The sequence below is a fragment of the Boleophthalmus pectinirostris genome, unplaced genomic scaffold (assembly GCF_026225935.1).
Source record: "Boleophthalmus pectinirostris isolate CB_2022bp ecotype Guang Dong unplaced genomic scaffold, ASM2622593v1 HiC_scaffold_6, whole genome shotgun sequence".
In the NCBI taxonomy this organism is placed as follows: domain Eukaryota; kingdom Metazoa; phylum Chordata; class Actinopteri; order Gobiiformes; family Gobiidae; genus Boleophthalmus; species Boleophthalmus pectinirostris.
In genome coordinates this window covers 30,990,815-31,014,960 of record NW_026571447.1, presented here as the reverse complement: position 1 = coordinate 31,014,960, position 24,146 = coordinate 30,990,815, and the positions used below count along the sequence as shown (strand labels likewise).

General features: G+C 36.2%; 1 protein-coding gene across 3 annotated transcripts in view; it reads left to right on the top strand.

Annotated features, from left to right (window-relative positions):
• The window catches only part of ptpn6 (protein tyrosine phosphatase non-receptor type 6), a 31,686-nt gene extending 8,443 nt beyond the window's left edge, over nucleotides 1-23,243 (top strand). For all 3 annotated transcript variants that reach the window (XM_055164199.1, XM_020927981.2, XM_020927983.2), the window contains exons 5-16: nucleotides 6,843-7,026; nucleotides 12,454-12,570; nucleotides 13,437-13,562; nucleotides 14,900-14,996; nucleotides 15,087-15,166; nucleotides 16,469-16,615; nucleotides 16,879-17,010; nucleotides 18,205-18,359; nucleotides 19,661-19,728; nucleotides 20,131-20,282; nucleotides 21,519-21,583; nucleotides 23,030-23,243. In XM_055164199.1, coding sequence (XP_055020174.1) covers nucleotides 6,843-7,026; nucleotides 12,454-12,570; nucleotides 13,437-13,562; nucleotides 14,900-14,996; nucleotides 15,087-15,166; nucleotides 16,469-16,615; nucleotides 16,879-17,010; nucleotides 18,205-18,359; nucleotides 19,661-19,728; nucleotides 20,131-20,282; nucleotides 21,519-21,583; nucleotides 23,030-23,123 — 1,417 coding nt within the window. In that variant the 3' untranslated portion in view covers nucleotides 23,124-23,243. The remainder of the gene's footprint in view (nucleotides 1-6,842; nucleotides 7,027-12,453; nucleotides 12,571-13,436; nucleotides 13,563-14,899; nucleotides 14,997-15,086; nucleotides 15,167-16,468; nucleotides 16,616-16,878; nucleotides 17,011-18,204; nucleotides 18,360-19,660; nucleotides 19,729-20,130; nucleotides 20,283-21,518; nucleotides 21,584-23,029) is intronic.
• Nucleotides 23,244-24,146: the final 903 nt, after the last annotated feature.

The window sequence follows — 24,146 nt, the reverse complement described above, 5'->3', positions numbered from 1 at the left end:
TGAGATTTGAAATGTCCAGAATATAAAAAATGATCCGCAGGTGTCAGAGCTTAAAGACACAGCTGGCAAAAGTGTAAGTGTACAGTAAGTCTTCTTTAAATATAATATGAAGAAGTGGTTTTGTCAGGTGATAGGAGTTCAATAGGCTGCGGAATTTACGGCAGTAGTAGTACTTTTTTATTTGGTCATTTTGCAGCACTATAAACCAAAACAAAACATAGATCATGACCAAAAGGGTTTAGGCTGAAGTAAAACGTATTTATAAGCCAAACCTAGTGAAACAATGACAGAATTCCAAGAAATAAAGAAAGAAAAGCATCGTATGAACAGCAAGTTTGCATTTACCATTTCACTTACGACTTATTGTATATATAAGAGACAAAATATAAATTAAAACAAACAAAATTTAATGTATAATTCATTCATTCCAGAGCTCTATTTCTTTCTAAACATAACACTTTATACTATTTTTTAAAGGCTTCTGCAAAATCATCACTCAGATTGTCCCGTATACTAATCCCTCTAACAGAAATACAATCACTTTTTTTTTTTGAAGATGCCACAATAAAATCACAGTTGAATGTTCACATGCAGTCATATTCTGCATAAAACCAGTCAAAATTGTCGTCTAGAGCCCTAAACATGCTTAGATTAGATTAGATTTAATTTAATTTTCAGAACAACGCTTTGAAATGCACAAGTTTTTAAGTTTTTGCTCAAATATTGTTTTTTTTGTTTGTTTGTTTTTCCTCTGTTAAAATAAGTTTTTAACAGAGACAATTCACTGTACCACTGACCACAGACGGACAAAGAACCACAAACTGCTTAAAATAATATGTAAATTAATGAATTAAATTATGTAAACTACTAAAAAAACTACAAACGTATGCAAACTAGTGAACAGAAATGACACAAAAATGAGCTATTTTCCCGTAATAGTCCACTGTCCAGTAGCACAGAGTGGTCTTATTAGTTCTTATTAGGGTGTGGGCGTACAGAGCAGCCCCTCCTCTCCTGTCCTTCTCTGTCAGTTGTTGAACTTCCCTTTTGTTGCTGCGGTTGGAAACTTAAGTTTTGACACTTCTGAAAGCACTGGCCAAAGCCTGCTGCTCTTCCTCTATTGCACAGTCCCCATGAAGCGAGTCTGTAACTTTGAGATTTTATCTGAGAGTTCCTTTCAGTGTGCCACATACTTTTAAACCGTCTTTCTTTAGACCTGTGACAATAATTACCATTTCAGCTTCTCTCAATATGTGGCAGATGGATAATGTTTTTCGTGTATACCCTTTTCTTCGCAATAGTGGGGAAATATTTCTTAACTTTGTCTATTTTCTGGCAGGTTTACGCGATGATTTGAGTTGTAGATAATTATAAACACCATTCTAGATACTACTACTACTTTCATATTTCATTGTACTATTTATGTTTTGCTGCGAAAATGTGTTGACTCATTTAGAAAAGTGTTTACTGTGGTTATCTTGCTTTAAAATGTGTGTGCTATATTATGCAAATTGACACTTGTGAGCTTCAAGCCATGATAGAACGTTGTCTCCTCATCAAAAATAGATCTGGAGGTGTGTTTTTTGTTTCATTCACACATGTTTTGAGTAAACTTTTAGTCTGTCTACATCTCCAAAGCTCAAAATGCTCTCATGAAGCGGTAGTTTTCAAAGTAACAGCTCTCGTTTTACCTTTAGTTCAAGAGATTTTGGCAATTCCACAGCTGAATCTAAATCCAAATGATTCTAGTGAAGGTGTTTGGAGTTTAAAAACGCAGTGGAGCGCTTCCTGAATTACCACATTATAAGCTGGAATGTTTGAGAGAAGAACACAGCCAAGATTTGTGTGTGAATGAACTGTTTTTGATGAGGAAAGAACATTATAACATAGTCCCGAAAATCTCGTAATATGGTAAGGTTTTTGTAGAAGTGCGATGAATTCTTTGTGATATTCGTTGTGATATTTTCGTGATATTTCGTGATATTTTTAGAATCTATATATATCGTACTTCAAAATTAGTTTATTTCTGTTTTGCATATGTTGTGTTGCTGTTTGTTTTCATGCTTGAGTTATCTTTTTTTGCGGCTCTAGTCCTTTTAGTCGATTATTCTCTCGGCGTCGTAGTGGAGCAAAATTAGTTTAAGTCGATCAGATAATTTTATTTAGATTATAAGTGTTTGTATATGGGAGAACAGCAGAAAGGTCAATTAGCTGAATATTCTGGATGTTTGAGTATTTATACGTAAAAAGGCAAATTAAGCTCATGATTCACAAGTTTAATTTCTCTTTATATAAATACATCGTTTCCTAGTAATTGTTTCTGCAAATTTTTTTTATTTTTGCATGGACTTCTGCGCAGATGTAGTCGTGAGAGCGCAGTTTTGCAGGATTTGATAAGTTTTCTTCGGTTTCTACAGTAGATCGATATTAAAATGTTGCATAATCTTTAAAGTAACATTCACAGTTATTAATCATTTTATTTATTACACTTTGGATGAATGATTTGGGAAAAAAACATCTACTTGTAATTTTTTTGACAAGCATTGCCGTGAGATTTGCGATTTATGTTTAATAATAGGTTCAAAGTTCTCGTCGTAAACGCGTCCAGACGAATTGACAAAACCACTGAGATGAACTGACAAACTAATACCGCATAGAACCACATTTCAGAACACGTTTGTACACGTCTAAACTGCAGGGTTAGCAGTTTTTCTACAGAATAAGACAGATTATTTTGTGGTTTGTGGAGGAAATTATGGTACTTCAAAAATTGCAGCCTTTGTGATTTGCTGTTTATACTGAAATTATTATTTAGATTCGATTAATGTTGCAGTCCCATGTGTAATAACAAACCTCTAGTCAAAAAAAGGAAGAAAGAAGATAAGAATAATTAAGTTTAGGTGGGTAATGGTTGGATTTTATCTGTTAAACTGGCCCATAACTATATTTTTTAACTATCTAATGACATATTAAACAAGTCTGCACAATTCAAAACAATCTGAAGTGCCTCAAATATCAAATCACAAAACCTGAACTTGTGTCTGTGTGTGTGAAAATGCACAGCAACATTAAAAAAAACATTAATTTCTCATGCAAAACCAGCCAAACCTGTATTTTTTGACCTCCACAAACATGTTCTGAATGCACGTGATTCTTGTTTTAGTTTTTGTTGTTGTTCTCGTTAAACTGATGACAACAAAATAAGAGCATGAGCAATAAATAAATGAATATTAGCAGTTCATATTTTAGTCTTCTGTCAAATGTAAACGCTCTTGGGCAAGTTCAGCTGCAGCCACAGTTTTAAAAGTTGACTTCTCCTTTGTCTATAGGTTCTTAAACTGAGTGACTTTGCATCTGTTTCTCAACGTGCATTAATCGTGCAGCGTTCCTTTTGCATTTTAATCCTGTATCTATGCGAGTAACATCGATAATTGTAAAAATAACAGCACCGTAAGCATTAAAAATTATCGGTTGATCTTTTTGTGGATGTTTTGAAGTGATGGTGTCCGAGCTATAAATAAACTCTGCTCTTTCAGCCACGAAATCAGTCTTCAGAAATTTTCCAACCGCAGAGCAGGAAGTTTAGAAGTCGAAATTGAGAACTGAACCGAAATTGGATCCACAGCTCAAGCCACTGTGCATTCATTCACTCATTTATTTTGGCTGGACAGAAACTTACACCGTAACTGTAATGATATATTTATAGCATATTTATCTAGTAGACTGTTAAAAAAAAGTATAGTCTAAATTGTGTTACAGGTGCCATTGGTGACTTGTGAGAACCTTTTAGGGCACCTCTACAGTTTTTTGGGTTGCTCAGACCTGGTTAGACCTGGTTTAGACCTACTTTAGTTCAGACTTGGTAGTTTAGATCTGTTTTAGACCTGGTTTAGACTCTTTTTAGACCCATTTTAGGCCTGCTTTATACCTGGTTTAGACTCTTTTTAGACCCATTTTAGGCCTGCTTTATACCTGGTTTAGTTTAGTTTAGGTGCGGTTGCTTTATTCGTATTTGTAGGTAAATGTGTTTTGAGGGTTTGAGAGGCAGGACCCACATTTCACATTTCATTCATCCTCATTATGTACCAGAGGTGGGACCAAGTCGTTGTTTTGCAAGTCTCAAGTCAGTCTCGAGTCTTTGACCTCGAGTCCGAGTCAAGTCCCAAGTCAAATGCAGGCAAGTCCAAGTCCAAGTCTTGCGTCACTGACCCATAAGTTCAATTCAAGTCCAAGTCAAATGCTTTGAGCTTCAAGTTATTTCAAGTCTTTAAACCAAAGCATCTTAGATTTTTGTAATTTATATGAATTTTAAACTAAATTGCACATGAAAAGTCTTGGTATATTTATATAGGAGTATTTATAGACTATATAAGAGTTGTAGAATTGAATTTAGTAAATTTTTCCTTTTTGAATGTCTTGATCTTAGTGTGAAACATTACAGCCAGAACAGAAAGAATTCAGATTTAAAAGTTCTTCCCAAGTCACTGACCTTCAAGCCAAGTCCCAAGTCTTAGTCAGTTTTATGAAGTCAAGTCTCAAGTACTAAAAATAGTGACTCAAATCTGACTCATCTGTTATGTACAATAAACACGTATAAAAACAACACAATTACAAAATAAAGTGTTACAGTGCTCCAGTGTAGAATGGTTTGTGCCATAAACAACTAATTATATGTTGAATATGCATTTAATATTGGGATTTTTTATTTTTTTTAATTGAAATTCAGATCCATGAGATTTAACATTTTACAGAACAATGAATGTCCTGCAAAAGTTAAACAAGAATCAACTGTATTTCATGCATTTACACATTTATAGAGGCCATTTTGACGTTATATTATACTAAATAACTGCAGTGTTTGTTAGGGATGTAACAATAACCAAAATATCATGGTATCGTGTCATCAAAAGTCTCAACAATACTGTGGATCATATCGAATTACAAGTCTCTTTGCTTAAATTAAGAGTTATGGTGATTTTAATGTCTTTCTTTGTGATTTTAATGTGACGAATGAATAAACTTGCCTTGCCTTGTTATGAAGCAGCAACAGCTAAAAAAACACAGAGAACTACATAGACCATGATCCTTTGGTGTTGTCAATGCAGACTACATGAAGAAAAAACTTACTAAGCACTTTAAAACTAATAATTCTTCATATTATAACAGCACCAAAGGATTTTCAAGGCTTTTCCGAGACTTTTAAGAAGGAAAAGTAGCATATTCACAGTTTAGTTTGACTAGACTTGTTAAATTATCGCAATAAATATCAAACAGTGAGATACATATCGTGAAAATATCGTATCGAGGGATTCTGATATTGTTACATCTCTAGTGTTTGCTTTAGTTTGATTGACTATTATGCAAAAAATGTCAAACTAGTGGCACAAAAATTATATAATAAAACACAAAAATAATATAATAATAAACAATATTTACAGAGATATTTTACCAAACACCTGAATGTAATTACCAGGTTTTCTGATTATTCCAGTCGTCTGAATCATACTGGCCATGTAAATGTACACAGTGTCATTCACACTCATTTTACGCAGTGCAGAGTTTGTGGATGATCTCAGTTTATCTTAGACTTAAGCTGATAAACTCTAACAAGCCTGCCCAACATTAGCACTAGTTCTGTAACCTGGTACATGCCTCTGTCCTGTTAGAGTTAATGTTTATTCTGCACTGTCTCTGACTCATGAAATTAAACTCTAAACTAAATCCAGTTCGAAATCTACTTTATTTCTGTAGCACATTTTACAAATAAAGCAGTTCCCACAGTGCTGCACAGAGATCAGAAAATTAAGACAACAAAAAGGTAAATTGCTAAAATTTGGTAAAATTTTGAGTTAGAAATTTGGGGGCCCTAGTTGAACTTGAGTTTGGGGCCCTCACTGTAATGCACTTTTTAAAATATTTTTATTGTCTATTTTTCCTCATTCTTCTTTAGACATGCACATTTCTATTTATTTGAATTATGGTGGATTGGAAACTTGTCTTATTAGTTTGGTGGCCTACTAGATAACCAGAGCTGAAAGTAGTTTTTTTTTTTTGGCTAGGACAATTCAATTTTTGTTTACATGCATCACATATGGTTATGATTATTTTCGTAATGATCATTGTTTAAAAGTAAAATACTTTCATTAAATGTCATATTGAGAGAGAATCTTATTGTTCTGAGGCCTCGGTCATTAGTGGCACTGAGGGCAGTTGTTTGGGGGCCTCTCCAGGTTTGGGGACCCTAAGCAGCCGCCTACTTTTACCTAATGATAGCGCCGCCTCTGTACCAGTCCTAAAACAATACAATCAGTAAAATTTTAATAAAAGCAAAAATCATAAAATAGCAATAAATAAGTAAAATAAATAAAAGACACAGAGGACCACACAACTCACGCGGTGTTAAAAGACAGAAAATAAAAGTGGGTTTTAAGACGAGACTTAAAACACTTCACTGTGGGGGCTGTTGGCACGGGGGAGGGCAGACTTTTCCAGAGTTTGGGGTCAGCCACAGAGAAAGCCCTGTCTGCCCTGGTTTTAAGTTTCGTTTTAGGCACCACGAGCTGGAGCTGACCCTCGGACTACAGAGCGCGCCCGGGGGTGTAAATTTGGAGGAGGTTCAAGACGTACTGTGGGGCCAGTCCATTCAAAGCTTTAAAAACAAATAAAATCTTAAAATCAACTCTAAAATTAACTGGAAGTCAGTGCAACAACACTAAAATGTGGGTAAACTAAACTAAACTATTAATACCGTTTTTACAGTAATAGAGACATGAGTGGACTTTCCCTGTGGAGGCTACAGAGACTTTAGTCCAGGTCCTGTCTGATCCTGTGTGTCTCTGCAGGTGGTACCACGGGCACCTGTCGGGTCCGAACGCGGAGAAGCTGCTGAGCTCACGGGACGAGCCGGGCACATTCCTGGTGAGAGAGTCTCTGTCCAAACCTGGAGACTTTGTCCTGTCTGTGCTCACGGACGAGATCGGCAAGAACGGAGCCAAGAGAGTGTCCCACATCAAGATCATGTGCCAGGTACAACACAAAAAACAATAACCACTAGCGTCAGGAAAAATATATAGGAGATTTGAGGATGTCATGATTTCAGATGGAGGGCAGGGAGGGGCCTCTGTAAATCTGTGGTAGATTCATCACGTCTTTGGAGTTGAATAACGGCACCACTTTTGCTGTCGAATCAACAAAAAATAAAGTAGTTTTGTGGTTTATAAAGATTTTATTGAACAGTAACAGAACAGGACTTCGTTAGAGGAGCCCCACTGTGATAGAACAGTGATTTACTAAGGACTAGGGCTGGGCGATATGGATCAAAAAATATATCTCGATATACAATATATATCTCGATATCTGTACAGGAAAAAATAACCCCCTAAAACAGAAAACTGCAAAAACAAATATGCCAAATTCCACAAGGTCCTTTTTTTAAAAATTAAAGTGTAAAAGGTCGGCAGTTCATATAGGAACATTTAAGATTACAAAAACCCCTAATTACATAAATAATAATTTAACTGTCAAATAAAAGAAATAAAACATATTTCCTTTGTTTCATTCATAAATAAAACAACTCAACTCAAGCTCATCTTTGCATTAACTCTGTTATCCAGACCATAATCATAACCGTGAGCTCCTTCAGCAGAAGAAGCTCAGGATGTTCCTTATTTTAACAGATCCATGTTCTTGTCCAGCAGTAAGGAGCTCTGAGGTTTCCCACAATCCACTGCAGATCAAACCCAACGTTTCCAAACACTTTTGTACAAGTGACACTGCAACAGATTATTAATTAAAATCTTCTGCATAAATAGAATTTACATTACTAAACTTTACAAAATATACAGCATAACGACTCAAGAGCCACATCACCTCGTTTGAGATTATAGTGTTAATTATTTTATTTTATGGTTTTTTTGTTTTTTTCTGCAGCTTTGCGCAGACTTGTTCATGTTTTACAGAAATGAAACTTAAAAAGCGCAGGGCTAATTTGCATAAACAGTGCACTCCACGTGCTGCTCTTGCGGTTCAACTTCTTTTGGACTAAAGGACACGACTCGGTGGAATATGAGGACGTGCTGCTGATGTTCTTGTCTGTAAATGGTGGAAAGGTTTCGTGGCGCTAGAAGCTTTTCACTGGCAGCAACTTTCGGCGTTCACGGCGATAGTGAGGAGTGAATGAGACACGAGCGAACAAAATCAGGGAGGCGAGGGCGCGCGGGCGGCGACAGAGAAGACAAACAAGCAAAGCGACGAAATCAAAATTGAATATAAGCATTATATCAATATATACGATATGTCAGAATTCATATCGAGTTTTTAAAAAATCTCGATATATTAAAAATATCGAGATATCGCCCACCCCTACTAAGGACTACACATAATAACAGTAGTAATATAATATTAACAGTACTGTACTTTAATATACTGTATGTGTAGCTGATGCAGTGTGTTTCTCATTAATACAGGGGACTACAGTGGCCCACTAGTCTAATCTTTGTCCCTATAATAAAAAATAACCTGAGCAATAAATTGGTATTAAAAACAGACAGTTTTTGCTTGTTGTATTATTATAAAGATACAAAAGTAGCTTAATTTAATCTTAAAACAGTCTTTGGATAAGTACTGGATAAGTAAAGGCAACATGTGACATTATTATAAAATGATTTATTGTATAAATATATACTGTAAACACAATTCAAATGTTCAGAGTTAAATATGGATATTTAGTCACACCCTTCGCTTATAAAACGCTGTTCAGTTCTCTCAGGGTTTTTCTAAACTTATGTAACAGTCAGTTCTGAGTTCTTATTTCCTCTTAACACGACTCCTGATTTTAAATCTGTTCATGTCAAATGGTTTTGTTCTTCGGAAACGTCAACACAGAAACTGAACACTGTCAGCTGCTCAGATACACGGGACGCTTTTCATCATAAGGTTAAGACTGACAAAAATTAATGTCTTTTTTTCAAATTCAATGTTTGCATTTGAAGAAACAAAAAAAGAAATAAAGATAAATGATCCAATAATCCAATGTTTACAAAATGAAGATTTTTATCTGCAGATATATGACACACATATCTACCTGTGAATAGTTTAGGCACACCATCTTTAATTTAAGAATACATTCTTTGGAATCTGAAATACAGCCCCAAAGATACACCTGTCGATTACTATATCCACTTATCACCTAATGTATGACGCACAGAACAATATTTTTTTAGGTCAGTATTTATCGTGTATCTTTTTTCCACTAGTGGGAGATTTTTGGTTATTTCTTCTGCAGTATGATAAGAGCTGAGCTGAACAGAATTACCAATAATAACATTTAAATCTGATTTTGAGTTCTTGTGTCAGTGGTGTAAGTTAGTCAGAGTATTATCTTTTATTATCTATATTTATTTCAGCAATATATTGCACTTCACACACAACTCGTTATTGTGGCCAAACCTCAAGTCAAAGCTTGATCTCGGCAGATGTGTGAAGCTGATGAAGGGTGAGCCTGGACAATAGCGCCAGTGCCTTTAGGCAAGACACTTCTCCCACACACTGGCTAGTGTGAAAGTGATGCGTAGCCTTGCTTCCATTAGTCTGTCCCAGGGCAGCTGTGGCTTTGAGCATCTAGAAAAGCTCTATTGTTATCGTGACAGCCGCAAAATATGGTCAGGGCTATTTAAAAGATAAAAGTATAGTATTTATTCAGTTTTCTCTGCATCTCCACCATATTGTAATAAAAAAACCAGTATGATAATGAATATCATAGCATGAGTTTTGCATCTCATTGCAACATTTTAATAAAACAGAGAAGGTTAAAAGCACCATCAGTCAATTCAAACTTTCATTTCACTTCATTTCTGTCGTATAAAACGCTTTGTGCTGCTGCCAGTTTGCTCAAGTGTTCTACACGTCAGTACTCATTTAGTATTGAGTAACTGCCCTCTGCCCTGTATGTCTCCTTGTGTATGTGGTTTAACCTCGTCTCTAACCTGCGTCATCTCAAGTTCTAAAACCCCTCCATGAATGGTCAACGTCTACCACAAGATGCACTCACTTTTTTTGTTTTTTTGTACTGTGGTGTACCTCACAGTAAAGACGAAATTAGTTTCTCAACTGAATGATCGGAAACAATGTTTTGCTGTTATTGCATAAAATACAAACGATCATGGTTACAACTTCCTTTGTTAAATAAAACCTATTTTGTATTTATCTATTTATTTAATTGATAGGGATAATGTACATTAACATAACATCTGTACTAAAGAAAGCATGAAGAATTAGAGCAACCAAGGCAGGCAGGCAACAATAAGGAAAGTACAATACCAGGAAATGTTAAAAAGCTTTTCACTAATGGTCACATGACATGGTTTGATTTTGGTTTGAGGTGAGTTTATAAATAAATAAATAAATAAAAGACTGAAAAAAAAGAGCTGCTAAAAAAAAAGACAGAAACAGGGAGTGCTTAATGTTCATTTGATGGTCTGTTCACTTTTTGTCGTTCTGGTTTGGGCGTTCACACTTTCACATTCACACATCAAAATTGTGTCTTAAGTCAAGACTAAACCTGGACTAGACTTGGCCTAAATAAGGACTAAAACAGGACCAAACTAAGACCACATCAGGACTAAAATTAGCTCAGTGTAGAAAAATATTAACCCATAGTCAGTGTTAAAAAGTAACTGTATTCTGGTTCATTTAGTGGGATTCAGAATGTAATTACTTTCCTAAATTAAAAAGAATACATGGTGACACTTCATCATGCAATTTTAGCTCTGAACTGCACAGTATTAGTGAGGGGAAAAAAAGTGCATATGTGATATTTTGTCTCTGTTTAGACATAAATGAATGCATAATAACAAAAATAAAGTTGTTAAAAGTATCCCAAGTGTTCAGACCTCAGTACTTTGATTGGACCATGTGTTAAAATACATTACAAAATACATTTTAATTGTGTTATTCAGTATTCTGCAACTATATTTTTTATTTTAAAAGTATTCTTACCATCACTGCTCTTAGTCCTGGTCTTATCAGAATTCAGTCCAGGTCCCAAGTAAATCCTGGTTTAGTTCTGTTTCAGCCTTTGTTCATGGTAATTACACTATAATTAAATTAAAATTGGTTACAACTCTCAGTATTTTCATAAAGTTCTATTGGATAATTACTAAACTGAAATGTGTTTAATTAGCAAATAACAAATTCTGCAATTTTGAAGTACCATCATTTCCTCCATAAAAAACAAAAATCTCCTTTCTTATTTTGCATAAAAACTAGAAAAACTTAACTAATCCATAGTTTAGATCTGTACAAAAATGCTTTGAAATGTAACTCTTGTATTATGTTCTTCTGTATAAGTTTAAAATGTGAACTTTGAACAGGATTCTTTTATTAAAACATGAATCGCAAGATATTTTTCTAAATCATTCAGCTCTAGTTTCTATTCTAGGCACAATTACTAAATACGCGGAAAAAGTCAAAACTACTATTCAGATATTCGCGGTTTCAGATTCTAAAATGTAATAATGTCATACTCCCAGATGGGGGCAAGAGACAAGAGATTTTCCTATTGACGTGACTCTGGGGGCGTTCTACATGCAGCTCTGTCGGCGGAATGATCAGGTGTTACCATGGCGACACAACACACGCTTTAACCAACACAAACAAATACGTTTTACAATCATGTGAGAAACATATAATTGATTTGAACAGCGCTTTTTCAGGAGTGAAGTGTTCAGGGTCAGATTGTGTTAAAACAAAACTCAGATTAAGTCTAATTTGAGTAACAGAGCTTCAGACAGAGCAGTGCTTCCAGTTAGCTTCATTAGTATTGATAAATGACGTTGTACTTTGCCTTGAAATATCCAAAAGGTAAATGCACAAATGTTGAACAAGATCATTTCTGTGACTGATTAGACCCAAGTACTCAAAAAAACAAATCTGTATTTTCAACTCTGCCTCGCATCTGTGTTAAATTTATTGACAACAAAAGTGAAAAAATGCATGGCACACTCAATAACATTTCGGCAAAAAAAAAGCCTTCGTCAGATCATTTTTCTTGCTTTGGACCACAGCAACACAAAATGGTTGCCAGCCCAGGTGCTCATATCCCCTCCACGAGGTCCCAAAAAGTGAGGTCACCCAGCCACTCTAAAACATTCTATTAAATACAGAAATAGTTTAACCATATCACAAAAAACATCTTAGATCAAACTCTACATTCAGAGTCTTAAGTTGGTGAATCCAGAAGTGCTCTCTTTTTGACAAGAGCATTTCTAGATTATTATTTTTCTCTTGAAAGTCGTGCCATTTTAAACCCAGCACAATTAAAATGCACACACTTTTCATGCTTGTTACACATTCGCTGTGAGAATTAACAGCTTCGAGTTCAGCAGTTCAGGTCATTTTCCACAGTGAAGCCTGATTTAGCACTTTGTTTATTTCCACTGATGTGTTGTTTTTCAGAATGACAGGTACACAGTGGGAGGATCGGAGATGTTTGACACACTCACTGACCTGGTGGAGTTCTACAAGCGCAAAGGCATCGAGGAGGTCTCCGGCACCTGGGTCTACCTCAAACAGGTGAGAAACTCCCTCTGAAAATGTGTCTGCCCACTTCTCTGTACAATTTCTTCTTTTATTTCTTGCGTCATACATGCAGGGTTCAAAAGTGTAATGTAAATTTAATTCAGATTTTGAACAGGAAGTCCCAGGGCCCATTTCCATTATTAAGCTGCGAACAAAATGTACCAATGTTTTAGTATAGAACAAAATACCAAAAATAATTCTTTAAAATCGGCTTTATTTGTATGTATACTTTTTATTTCACAATAAACAAAAGCATAACATGTAAAATAGTGAGGCATACACTCAAAAAACTGAACAAATTTGTACTTTTAAACACTGTATACATACATTCTTTACATTTTACCCTCTTCTATCTGTCTATGATGTCAATTTTTTTTTTCTTTTTCCGTTATTTTCAGTGTAGGACTATTCTGTAATTCTCTAACTCATCTGGGTGCATGTAGCCACAAGTCTAGCTCTCACAGATTTTTTTTCAATCAAGACTTTTTGAGTTATGTTGGTGCCTGTTTTAATTCGTTCTTTCTCTGCGTTACTATTGATAGAAACGGAAACAAAAAAAAAAAAAAATGTATGTGAGATTCACGGTGCATTCAAGCCACATCAAAACTGGGACTAAACTAAGAATAAACCTGAAACTAAACCAACACTAAACCAAATCTATACTAGGACTAAATCAGAATCTGACCTACATAGGGATTCAAACTTTCAAACCAAAATCAAACCAGAACAAACGTGAACACACCCTCAGTTTCCTTAAATGTCCCACCGCATTCAGCAACATGTCCCTGTTTTCTACTATTTGCTGTGGCCGTCCTAAGTGTATATAAATAAACTACATTTCTGTATTTTTGTCGTTTCAGCCTTACTACTCGACCCGTGTGAACGCCGCAAACATTGACAGTCGTGTGAAACAGTTGGATGAGACGGCTCAGTCCCAGCAGGATGAGGGGGAGAAGACTAAAGCCGGCTTCTGGGAGGAGTTTGATGTGAGACTCTTTCATCACTTTACCGCTACATCAGACTCTGTTCCCGGATCACTGGGTTTTAAATAGACTGTTACAACAGCCTAGTGTCGCTTCCTCTTGTGTATGTTTATAAGGCATTATACTGCCCTCTTGTGGGGAAATTGCATCAACAACAGTATTATCAAAATATTAAGCCTTAATAGTAACATACATTTAGCTTATAACAGCATATTATCCATCCATTTTCTTCCGCTTATTTGGGGCTGGGTCACAGGGAGAGCAATCTAAGCAGCGACTCCCAGACTTTCTTCACCCCAGACATTTCCTTCAGCTCCTCTGGGGGATCCCAAGGCACTCCCAGGCCAGCTGAGAGACTTAGTCCCTCCAGCGTGTCCCCAGGGCCTCCTTCTGGTGGGACATGCCCGGAACACCTGCTGAGGGAGGCGCCCAAGAGGCATTTGGAACAGATGCTCGAGTCACCTCAGCTGCTCCTCTCGACGTGGAGGAGCAGCGGCTCTACTCCAAGCTCCTCTCATGTGACCGAGCTCCTCAACCCATCTCTAAAGGAGCGCCCAGTCACCTTTTTTTGACCACTTGTATCCGTGATCTTGTCCTTTCGGTCATTACCCAAAGCTCATGACCATAGGTGAGGGTAGGAACATAGACTGAGCAGTAAATCAAGAGGAGTGGAGGAGTTCAAGTAAATAATGGCATATTATCTTAACTTAACTGTGGTCCCATTTTATGCTTATCTGATTTTTAATTATATATTCTTTGTTAGTGCACTCTGTAACTTTCTGTGTGACGTGTATGCCACCTGCTTTCCTCTATGGAGATGTTACTGCTTTACCTGAAGTGGTCTATAGTATTGGCATTAACAATGAATGCCACGTTACAGGTCAGATCTGTGGAGAGGCGATCCCACATTCTGTAAGAATTCATGATTTAGATAGATGTCTTGGCTATAAAAAACTATTATTACATTCAAGCTGAATAACTTTATTGTCATATAGTGGAACAATCCAGACAAAGCAATAACATCTCCAGGGAGACAAGCAAGGGACAAACAACCACCAGAAAAGTTACATAGTGTATCTTTAACTAAGTCATTAATTTTCTGCGATGAACAAATTACAGTTCAGCATAAAATGAGACCATAATTAAGTAATGAATATATGCTATTATAAGCTACTCTATGAATATTTTATACCACATTTAATTACACTAACAGGGGTCCTTATTATGCTTTATTTGGTAATAACTTGGTAATAATATTGTTGATGAAATTTCCCCACAAGAGGGCAGTGTACCTACTAACCACTAACTATTATGTTTGTTTTTTCTTTTATTTTTGGCAGACGTTGCAAAAGTTGGAGGCAAAGGTGAAGAAGAGCCGAGAGGAGGGACAGCGGCCTGAAAACAAGAGCAAAAACAGATACAAAAACATCCTCCCCTGTGAGTCAGATGCCCTCCCTCCACCCTTTACAGTTTATAAAAGGACGCCTGTGTATTTGTAAATGTTTACTTTATGTTTTCTATCTCCAGTCAACGACACAAGGGTCATCCTGCAGAACGGCGATCCCAATGTGGTCGGCTCAGACTACATCAACGCTAACTACGTCAAAGTATGTCCTCAAAATACTTTCAGTAGTACACACACTCTCCATCTTCCTCTAGTATCTGCTTGTCTTTTTATTTATCTCTCTAACTAACTAGATAAATAGATAATCCGTATCTATTAGTCTTAAAACAAACTAACAATTTTTCAGCTGTAACTCCCATAATAACAGCTATAATAACAGTATTCCCCCAAAGGCAGCCCACAAAATGATAAACAATTTGATCTAATATTTTATTTTATTTTCAGGACATAGGCTTAGATAAATGAACATGGTAGGCCAAAAAGTACGAATCTCTAGACTTAGACTTAGACTTAGACTTAGACAAACTTTATTGATCCACAAGGGAAAGTGTTTGGATAAAGGAGCTCACTCATCACAATAAATTATAATAACAAAGAACAAATATATGAAAATAATCAACACAGAATCTACACAGACCATTACGTTTCAAGGGTGTCAAGCTTTAAGACATTCATATCTATCATCTGTCTATCTGTCTTTTTATCTATCTGTCTCTCTATCTGTCTATTTATCTATCTTTATTTAAGTCAGTGAACAACAGAAGTTAGTTGGTAGTTGGTTATTTATGGCTGCGTTTAAAGGACATATACAAGCACTGATTTAATGTGGGGCATTTAGAGTTACTACAGTGAATATATATATATATATATATATTGTGGTTTGATAACTGGAATAGTTAGTTTGTTAGTTATTTGTGGTTGAAAGGGTTATGTGTAATACAACTTGGTGTAGTATGAGTCTGTGCAGTATAAGGGCATGTGCACAAGAACTCAATGCAGTGCAATAGGATTTCTCAATGTCTGTCATTCTACAGTTTGTTTAACTTGTTACTGATAAATGTCTGCGCAAACACGAGGCTGTAATCACTCTTTTTGCCTTTATTCACCTGTCCTGTCTGACTGTACATAGTCTCTGTTAATAGTCTTACAATCTTAGTAATAGTTAATATTGTTTATGTTTTGTTGTAACACCAACCTGCCAGAGTGTGTGCAGACGTAAATTATCCCAAGGTTATAATCTGTCATATTTACATTTCGATAGCCTAATAGCATAGTTGCCTAAATCATATTTGAACGTTTTCGGAAAATTAGAAAAAACAAATTTTTTGGCATTATAAAGTTAGGCATCACAATTTGGACAAAAAAATGACCTAGGTAATTATGCTACAATTTATCTAAAAGTTCATTTATTTACTCTTTTCCCCCTTTTCTTAAATAAATAAAATAAAATACATTTACCTAGCATTTAAGTATTTAATTTCATACGTTACATTATTTCCTGCAGAACACCATGAGAGAACCCGGGGAGCAGAAAGTCTACATCGCCACACAGGGCTGCCTCGCCACGACCGTGAATGACTTTTGGCAGATGGTTTGGCAGGAAAACTCAAGGGTCATCGTCATGACAACCAGAGAGGTCGAGAAGGGTCGGGTCAGTATGAAAAATGTTTACTGTAAATATATTTTGTCTATGCTCCACCACAGGCTCAAAATGTATTCATTTTCCAAGTTTAGTAAACAGCAGAGTTTTGAAATACTTTTTGTTTTGTTTTTTGTGTACACGTATTTTCTCCTGTTAAAACATTTTAGTATTTGCAATTATTGCGAGATCTCTCTATGTAGATCACCATTCCTCTATTATGTGACTAGAGAGTGTCTGCCAGATAAAAATAAAAACACTTTATTTCACTTCAGAATAAATGTGTTCCATACTGGCCGGAGTTCGACGCCACGAAGGAGGTGGGCCCGTACATCGTCACCAACGTGTCCGAAAGAGAAGCCACAGACTACAAAGAGAGAGTGTTGGAGATCGCAGAAGCAGAAAGGGTAAAAACAAAAACACATCTACACCACTTGAAGTCAATTTAACTTATTGTGAGTTTAGTTAAAGGGTCTGTATTATGCTTTTTTCTGATCTATGTTATAATGGGAATTGCCAATCTCTACTGAACTAAATTCAAAAGGAGCTGTTAACTTGAAAACTACCACTTCATGACACCACAAGGTGGAACAGAGCACTTTGAGCTTTGTAGATGCAGACAGACTAATAAACTCAAACGTGTGAATGAAACAAAACGCAACTCCCTATAATGTAAATAAGTGAAAGAATGTAAACCAAGTGAATAGAAATATTTAAAGGTGCACGATGTAAATCTGTGTGTCATTCGTTCATTTGTTTTTCAAAATAAAACCAAAAATAAGAAAACAAAAAAACAACTGTTTTCTTAATTATTTGTCTCCAAAACCAAAATGAAAAAATGGATAACGATTGTTCAGTTTTTGATTTTGTGTTTAAATTAATAATGGAAAAAATGGGATAACGGCCGTTTCCTGTTTCCGTGACTTAAACTGCAATGCCGAACTTTTGCGTCACATACGGACCAGGACTAAACCATTTTCAGTCCTGGCCTGGTCCCAGTCTGGTCCCGATCTTAGTCCCGGTCTAGTCCCAGTCTCAGTCCCGGTCTGGTCCTGGTCTGGTCCCGGTCTGGTCCTGGTCTGGTCCCGGTCTGGTCCTAGCCTCAGTCCTGGTCTCAGTCCCAGTCTGGTCCCGGTCTCAGTCCTGGTCTCAGTCCTGGTCTCAGTCCCAGTCTCAATACTGGTCCTGGTCCCAGACTCAGTCCTGGTCTGGTCCCGGTCTCAATACTGGTCCTGGTCCCAGTCTGGTTCTGGTCTGCTCCTGGACCTGGTTCAGTCCTGGTTCAGTCCATTCGCTGCACAAAAGTCCAGCATCTCAGTTTAAGTCACAGAAACGGGAAACGGACATTATCTGTTTTTTTTCAAATATAATTTTTTTTTTAAATCAAATCGTTATCCGTTTTTTCATTTTGGTTTTGGAGACAAATAATGAAGAAAATAATTGTTTTTTAATGTTCTTATTTTTGATTTTATATAGAAAAATTTAATGTTACACCGATTTATGTAACTTTCTTTAAGGGTTCACCGTACAACCACTGGACACAATTCATGGATCTGTTGAAATCCTATGTTTTAAAATGTTTCATATATATTTATTCTCAGCCCAAAAAGACGAGAAAGATCTGGCACTTCCAGTACATGAGCTGGCCCGACCACGGAGTCCCACAGGAGCCTGGAGGTGTACTCAGCTTTTTGGAGCAAGTGAACGCTAAACAATATGAGGACCCCACCGCCGGGCCCATGATCATCCACTGCAGGTACATCTGAGTCTGTGTCAGAGTACTGGTTTTATTTTGGAGATTTTATATTCCAGATAATTGCGTGAATGAAAAAAAAACCACAACTCCAGGAATGTTTTTGATGGGGTAACTTGAACTTAATTAAGCCACAATGGAAATTACTTGGACACGATAGCTCACACATCACATTATAATAGAATAACACAGTAAAGTAAAAATATACATATAAATGGTAATAAACTTCTAAATAAGTAGCATTAAAAAAATAGCAAGAGACTGGTGTCAAGTAAGACAAGTTATGTAACATGGTTTAAAGTAAGTTTTGCGTAATAAAGGATCTTCAAGAAAAAGATTGTTGGTTAAAATGTATTGAGCAGCAATAAAGCAACAAATAATTTAATAGGATTGATTCAGGTTTAGTAAATACATACTGAAAGGCTTTGAGTATGAATGAAGTAGTTACTAAACCTGTATCTTTCTTAATAAACGATTAGTTCAGTATGAGTTAAGTCTTTCATACTTTCAGGCTGATTAGGTGTAGTTATTACAAAGTGTTACCAAATAATAATGACCCATTGTATCATGTAATGACCAGTGGTATCCACAAGTACCAATAAATACCTACAGTGAACATTTCAGACAGATATTTTTAGCATTTGTACTTGTATTTGTGCTTTAAGATTTTATAATCTGTAGTGTGAGGTAACTAAACCTTAAAACTCATTAAGTAATCCAGTTTTCCAGGAGTAGGATTAGAATATGAACAAAGGTTTGAGTCAAGTTTAGTTTATCCATGTGGAATGTTCCTCATGTGATACTGCGCAACAGTAAAGTATGTATGAGTATGATTACGTCCTCCTATGTAAAGCCTTTGTACTGCTAATACAAACACATTATATAAATTATTAATCTTATTTTGACATAAGCATTAATATTAAATTTATAAATGTATTCACCCTTTTAATTTGAGGTATTAAAATTACAAACCAATTCAAGAAACTGAAATTTCTATTGTCTATTTCAATACTATGGAAGAGGCTTGATGATCGGTATTGATTCTGATTCCACAATTATAAGAAAAACACTTTAAAAAAAAATAATAATACAATATCATTTTCAACACAAAAAATAGTACTCTCTTTAAGAAGTGCTTTTTGTCAGGTATTTACTATCAAACTGTAAGATGCTTAAATTATAATTTAGTTTTCTGTAAACAGCTATTTTAAAGCTATTCAAAACTTCAGAACTGCAAGGCAGATTTAATTTAAAAATGTGTTATGCTTGTGGTATAATGCTCTGATTTGTGTCGTCTGCTGCAGTGCTGGAATCGGCCGAACAGGGACCATTGTGGTGATCGACATGATCATCGATACCATCACTACAATAGGTAAAAATTATGATCTATGCTTCAACACAGTCGCACGCAACCACTTCTCTTATGCACTGAGTGAGTAGAACTCTCAGAAGAAGCACACAGCTTTAGTTAAGACATTCATATGGTTCATATGGTTAAAGTAGCCCATATGTGAATTGTGATCAAATTTAAATTCAGATCTTGACTCAAAATAACTCTTGACATACTGAACATCCTTACTTCAAAATTTGCTTGGATATGAACATGTTTTGGCTTTAACTGCAGCAAATTTACTAGCAGATTACATTTTGCCTATTTGACTAAGTTTAAATTCTTACTTGTATACAGTCTCCTCTTTCCTCTGACATGCACATGTAACAAGTGACTTTCTTCCTCATGATATTAAAACATTATATTTCCTGTCTTCTCCTTCAGGTCTGGACTGTGACCTTGACATTTCTAAAATCATTCAGATGGTGAGAGAGCAGAGGTCTGGTATGGTCCAGACTGAAGCTCAGTATAAGTTCATTTACCTGGCAGTGTCCGAGTACATCCAGACCACAAAGGTCAAGGACATCGCCTCCATGGTGAGTCCACACAGCTCATCCTCAGGGCTCAGCTTCATGTTATGTCATTCTACACAGGGGCAATAGTTTAACACAGAGGTGGAGTGCAGCAGATGCTGCTAAAGATTCAATAAAGATACAGAGGTTTTTGGAGTATAATATATCTCTGATTAGCACAAATGAACTCAGTAGATCTCTATGTAACTTTTCTGGTGAAGGGTATGTCACTGTGGAGATGGTTCTGCATTGCCTGAAATGTTCCACGTTATGCAGTATATCAGTCTTCTCGTAGATAAGCAGGTAACGCCACCGGGCCAGTTTACTCGTCAAGTCTGTGGAGAGGCGAGTCTGCTCACATTAAGAATCTTGATTTATTGTGACTAAAACTAAACAAAAAAAATATGTTTTCACTGCTTGTCTTCATGGAGATATACAAGCTTAAAGCCATACTATGGAACATTCCAGACAAAGAAATAAGGTCTTCTTGGAGACAGGCAGGTGCTGACCCCCACCAGCGAAGTTACATAGTGGAAAATATGTTCAAAAGGGATTTATTGTAGCTTCTTGATGCTTAAAGCACAAGATAAATTCTGGACATAGACCTGAAACACTTACAGCGAAGTTCAACATTTCGTGGATTTATAGAAACATAATATATGATACTGCTTTTAGATATTTTAAGAAGGAAACAGCTCTTGCATTATTCCCTCCTGAGTCTCACTGTGTGGTGTTATGCTATTTCTGTAGCCACAGCTGCCCTGAGGCACAGTAACACAAGTGTTAATCACCCATATAGTAATATCAGCCTCTGCCCTACATCTGATCTTTTGACACTTCTGAATAAGAAAGCATCCTATTGTTCTGCACATTCACCCAGACCGACCCAGACGACCTACTTATCAACAAAAAAACATTATCTTTTTATAGAGTCTTGTTATAAATGAACATTAACCTAGAGTCACAGTTGAGTGATAAAAAAACAAAGATTCTAAATATGGAAACTATATACTCAGCAGAACAAGTGTTGATGCAAGTTCCTGTGTATCAAAATTGAGTTAAAATGTGAGTATTGTGTCAGATTCCTCAAAAGGCTCTTAAGAAAATTAGACAAAGAAAAAAGGATTTGGAAGTGAACAGGTTTGAGTTAAAGGTTCACTACAACAGAATCTGGACGTGGAGGCTTCCTGGTCTTATCAGTGTTTGGATAAAGCTGCGTGAGTCATATTTAACCCTCACCTTTCTCATTTTTTTTCACAGGAAACTGAGACAGAGTACGGTAATCTGCAGCTGAAGCACCAACCGGCCTCCAAGAAGGTCTCCAAGTGAGTCTACACCAGGAGAGAGCCGCTCACACACCTGCGCTAAAGCTCGCACTGTCATAATACTGCATAATGTTCAGACTGGGCCGTACAGTGAATATATAACACACTGCAATCCATCATTTTGATGTGTTTTATTTAATCTTGTCTCCCACCTGCTTGTGGGTTGTACTAAGTAATATAATATACATACACAAAATATAGAGGCACATTTATGCAACCAAAAAAGGAAGAGACAAAGAAATATCAAACAGTTAAATATATAAGTTATTGAATGTAAAGGGACAGTGCCAGGAAAGTTGCCAATAGAAATTCAGAAATATATTTTTTAATAAATGACTTAATATGAGTTCTGTTTTTTGCATGGGCTTTTTGTGAATGGTTGACCAAAGTTCCCAAAACATTGTACTAGTTGCTTTATCGGCCAGCTGACGTCACGGTGGTTTAGTTATGGCTGCACTAGAGCATCATGGACAGTCAGCAGCTTGTGGAGGAAGCTGGAGGCGTTTGGGGAGATGGGCGGGGGCTGGGTACAGCTGGATTTTACAAGACTTCACATAAATTAAGGAAACAAATGACACACCAACCTGCACCAATTCTCTCAGCCTAATTGGACAACTAGGATCCAAATTTTCATTATTGTTATGTTCACGGGTTTAGTTGAGTATGAAGATTATATATAGCTGAAGATTATGTTCAAATTGCACATTTTAAAATCCCTCAGGAGCATAAACATTTGAGAGAAGACTGAAATATGAACTGCTAAATTAATAATGGCTTGTCAAAGAAGCTAACCAGGACAGGGCCTGGTTAGGACTTGTAGAACCAATGGGAGACTGGTGCAAATATCAGGTGTCACAGTGGGGCACCAGAGGCAAAAAACTGTTGTGTCCTTAACCAAGGCACTTCACCCACATTGCCTAGTATGAAAGTGTGTGTGCGTGTGGTCGGAGGGGCCAATGGCACAGATTGGCAGCCTCGCATCCGTCAATCTGCCCAGGGACAGCAGTCCTTACAATAGTAGCTTTCCACCACCATGAATGAATAATAATAAAGCTGAGTGAGTGAATGTCCAAAAAAGTGCTGTATAAATCCAGTGCATTATTATTTTTATTACTGATACAAGAATCACAGGCATTTCAGAACATCTTTGTAGAGATCTAAACTTCAGGGTTAGATTTGGTACATTAAAAGACCAAAGGATATTTGGTTGTTTTGCAGAGAATATATGACAAATTAGATTGACTAATTGCAGCTATTCAGATTGTAATTTCAAGTCTATTGTGATTTATCTAGTGGCTCCATTTGGTAGAAACACCATATAACTCTGAACAGTTTGTGCACTTTGCCCTGTACTAGCAGTGGTTGACCATTCTCAATAGTTCAACTCTTTATCACTAATGCCCTCTCATGTGACCAGTCGATTTGTCCTTCTGTTTGTTTTCACAGAAATAAGGAAGACCTTTACCAAAATCTGTCCAAAGGAAAGAAAGACGCCAAGAAGTCAAAGGACAAGAAGACCGGCTCTGTGAAGAAAAAATAGTTTATTTTTCATATACATATTTATGTCGATATAGTTTTATCTTATAATGTTAAAAAGTGACCAAAATAATTTGTTATATCAAATTGTTTTATTCTTGCTGATAAATTAATACAAAAATAAGTGAATGTGTTAGTGAATGCTTGACAAAATTACTGGTTGAAATGAATGCAGAAAATAGCCCTAATGCTGAAGAATTTTGACTCATGATTTTAGGCGCGTTAATCAGGTAAATTAAAAGCAACAAATGATGAACTATAAAAGCTTTGAGAACGCACAGACTCCCAAAATCTAGCAATAACTTGACATGAACCCCCAACTCTTACTGTACATGCACACGAGGGCTGGATATCATTAAGAAGTTGCCGATACGATACATACCTCGATACATTGGCCACGATACGATACATACATACATCGATACAGTGCACTTTCGATTCAATACGATATATATTTCAAATCATTTCAATACGGTTCAGTAAAAATAATGGCTAAACAATGGCTGTGAGACTAAACATTTTTTGTTAAACCACTTCTTGTGCAAAGTTAATATGAAATTTGAATCATCAAAACAGTGAAAATGTCAAATGTGTCGCATTAACAAGTTTTCTTCCTCTAAACAAGCAACAAAACTGTAGCGCTGTAACAAAATAATTCAGTAAAATATACCAAAAAATACTCTTGGCGGGTTCAATGTTTAAGCAAAACTATTTTTAAACATTTATTTTAATAAGAAAAGGTTTAACATTACATTACATTACATCTCGAGAGAAGAGAAAACATGTACATTTTTCAATAAATACTTAGTTTGGCCCACGACTTAGCCCCAGTTTCAAATTGTGGCCTCTGTGAGTTTGAGTTTGACAGCCCTGGTATAAAGTGCATGGTTAAGGAATTAAACTTAGACAAAATGTATTGATCCACAAGGGAAATTACTGTGTCCAAAAGATTTCCCTTGTGGATCAATGAAAGTCTTAAGTCCAAGGATGAAATTGTAACTAAAAAATCTCTATCCAACTGTTGCAA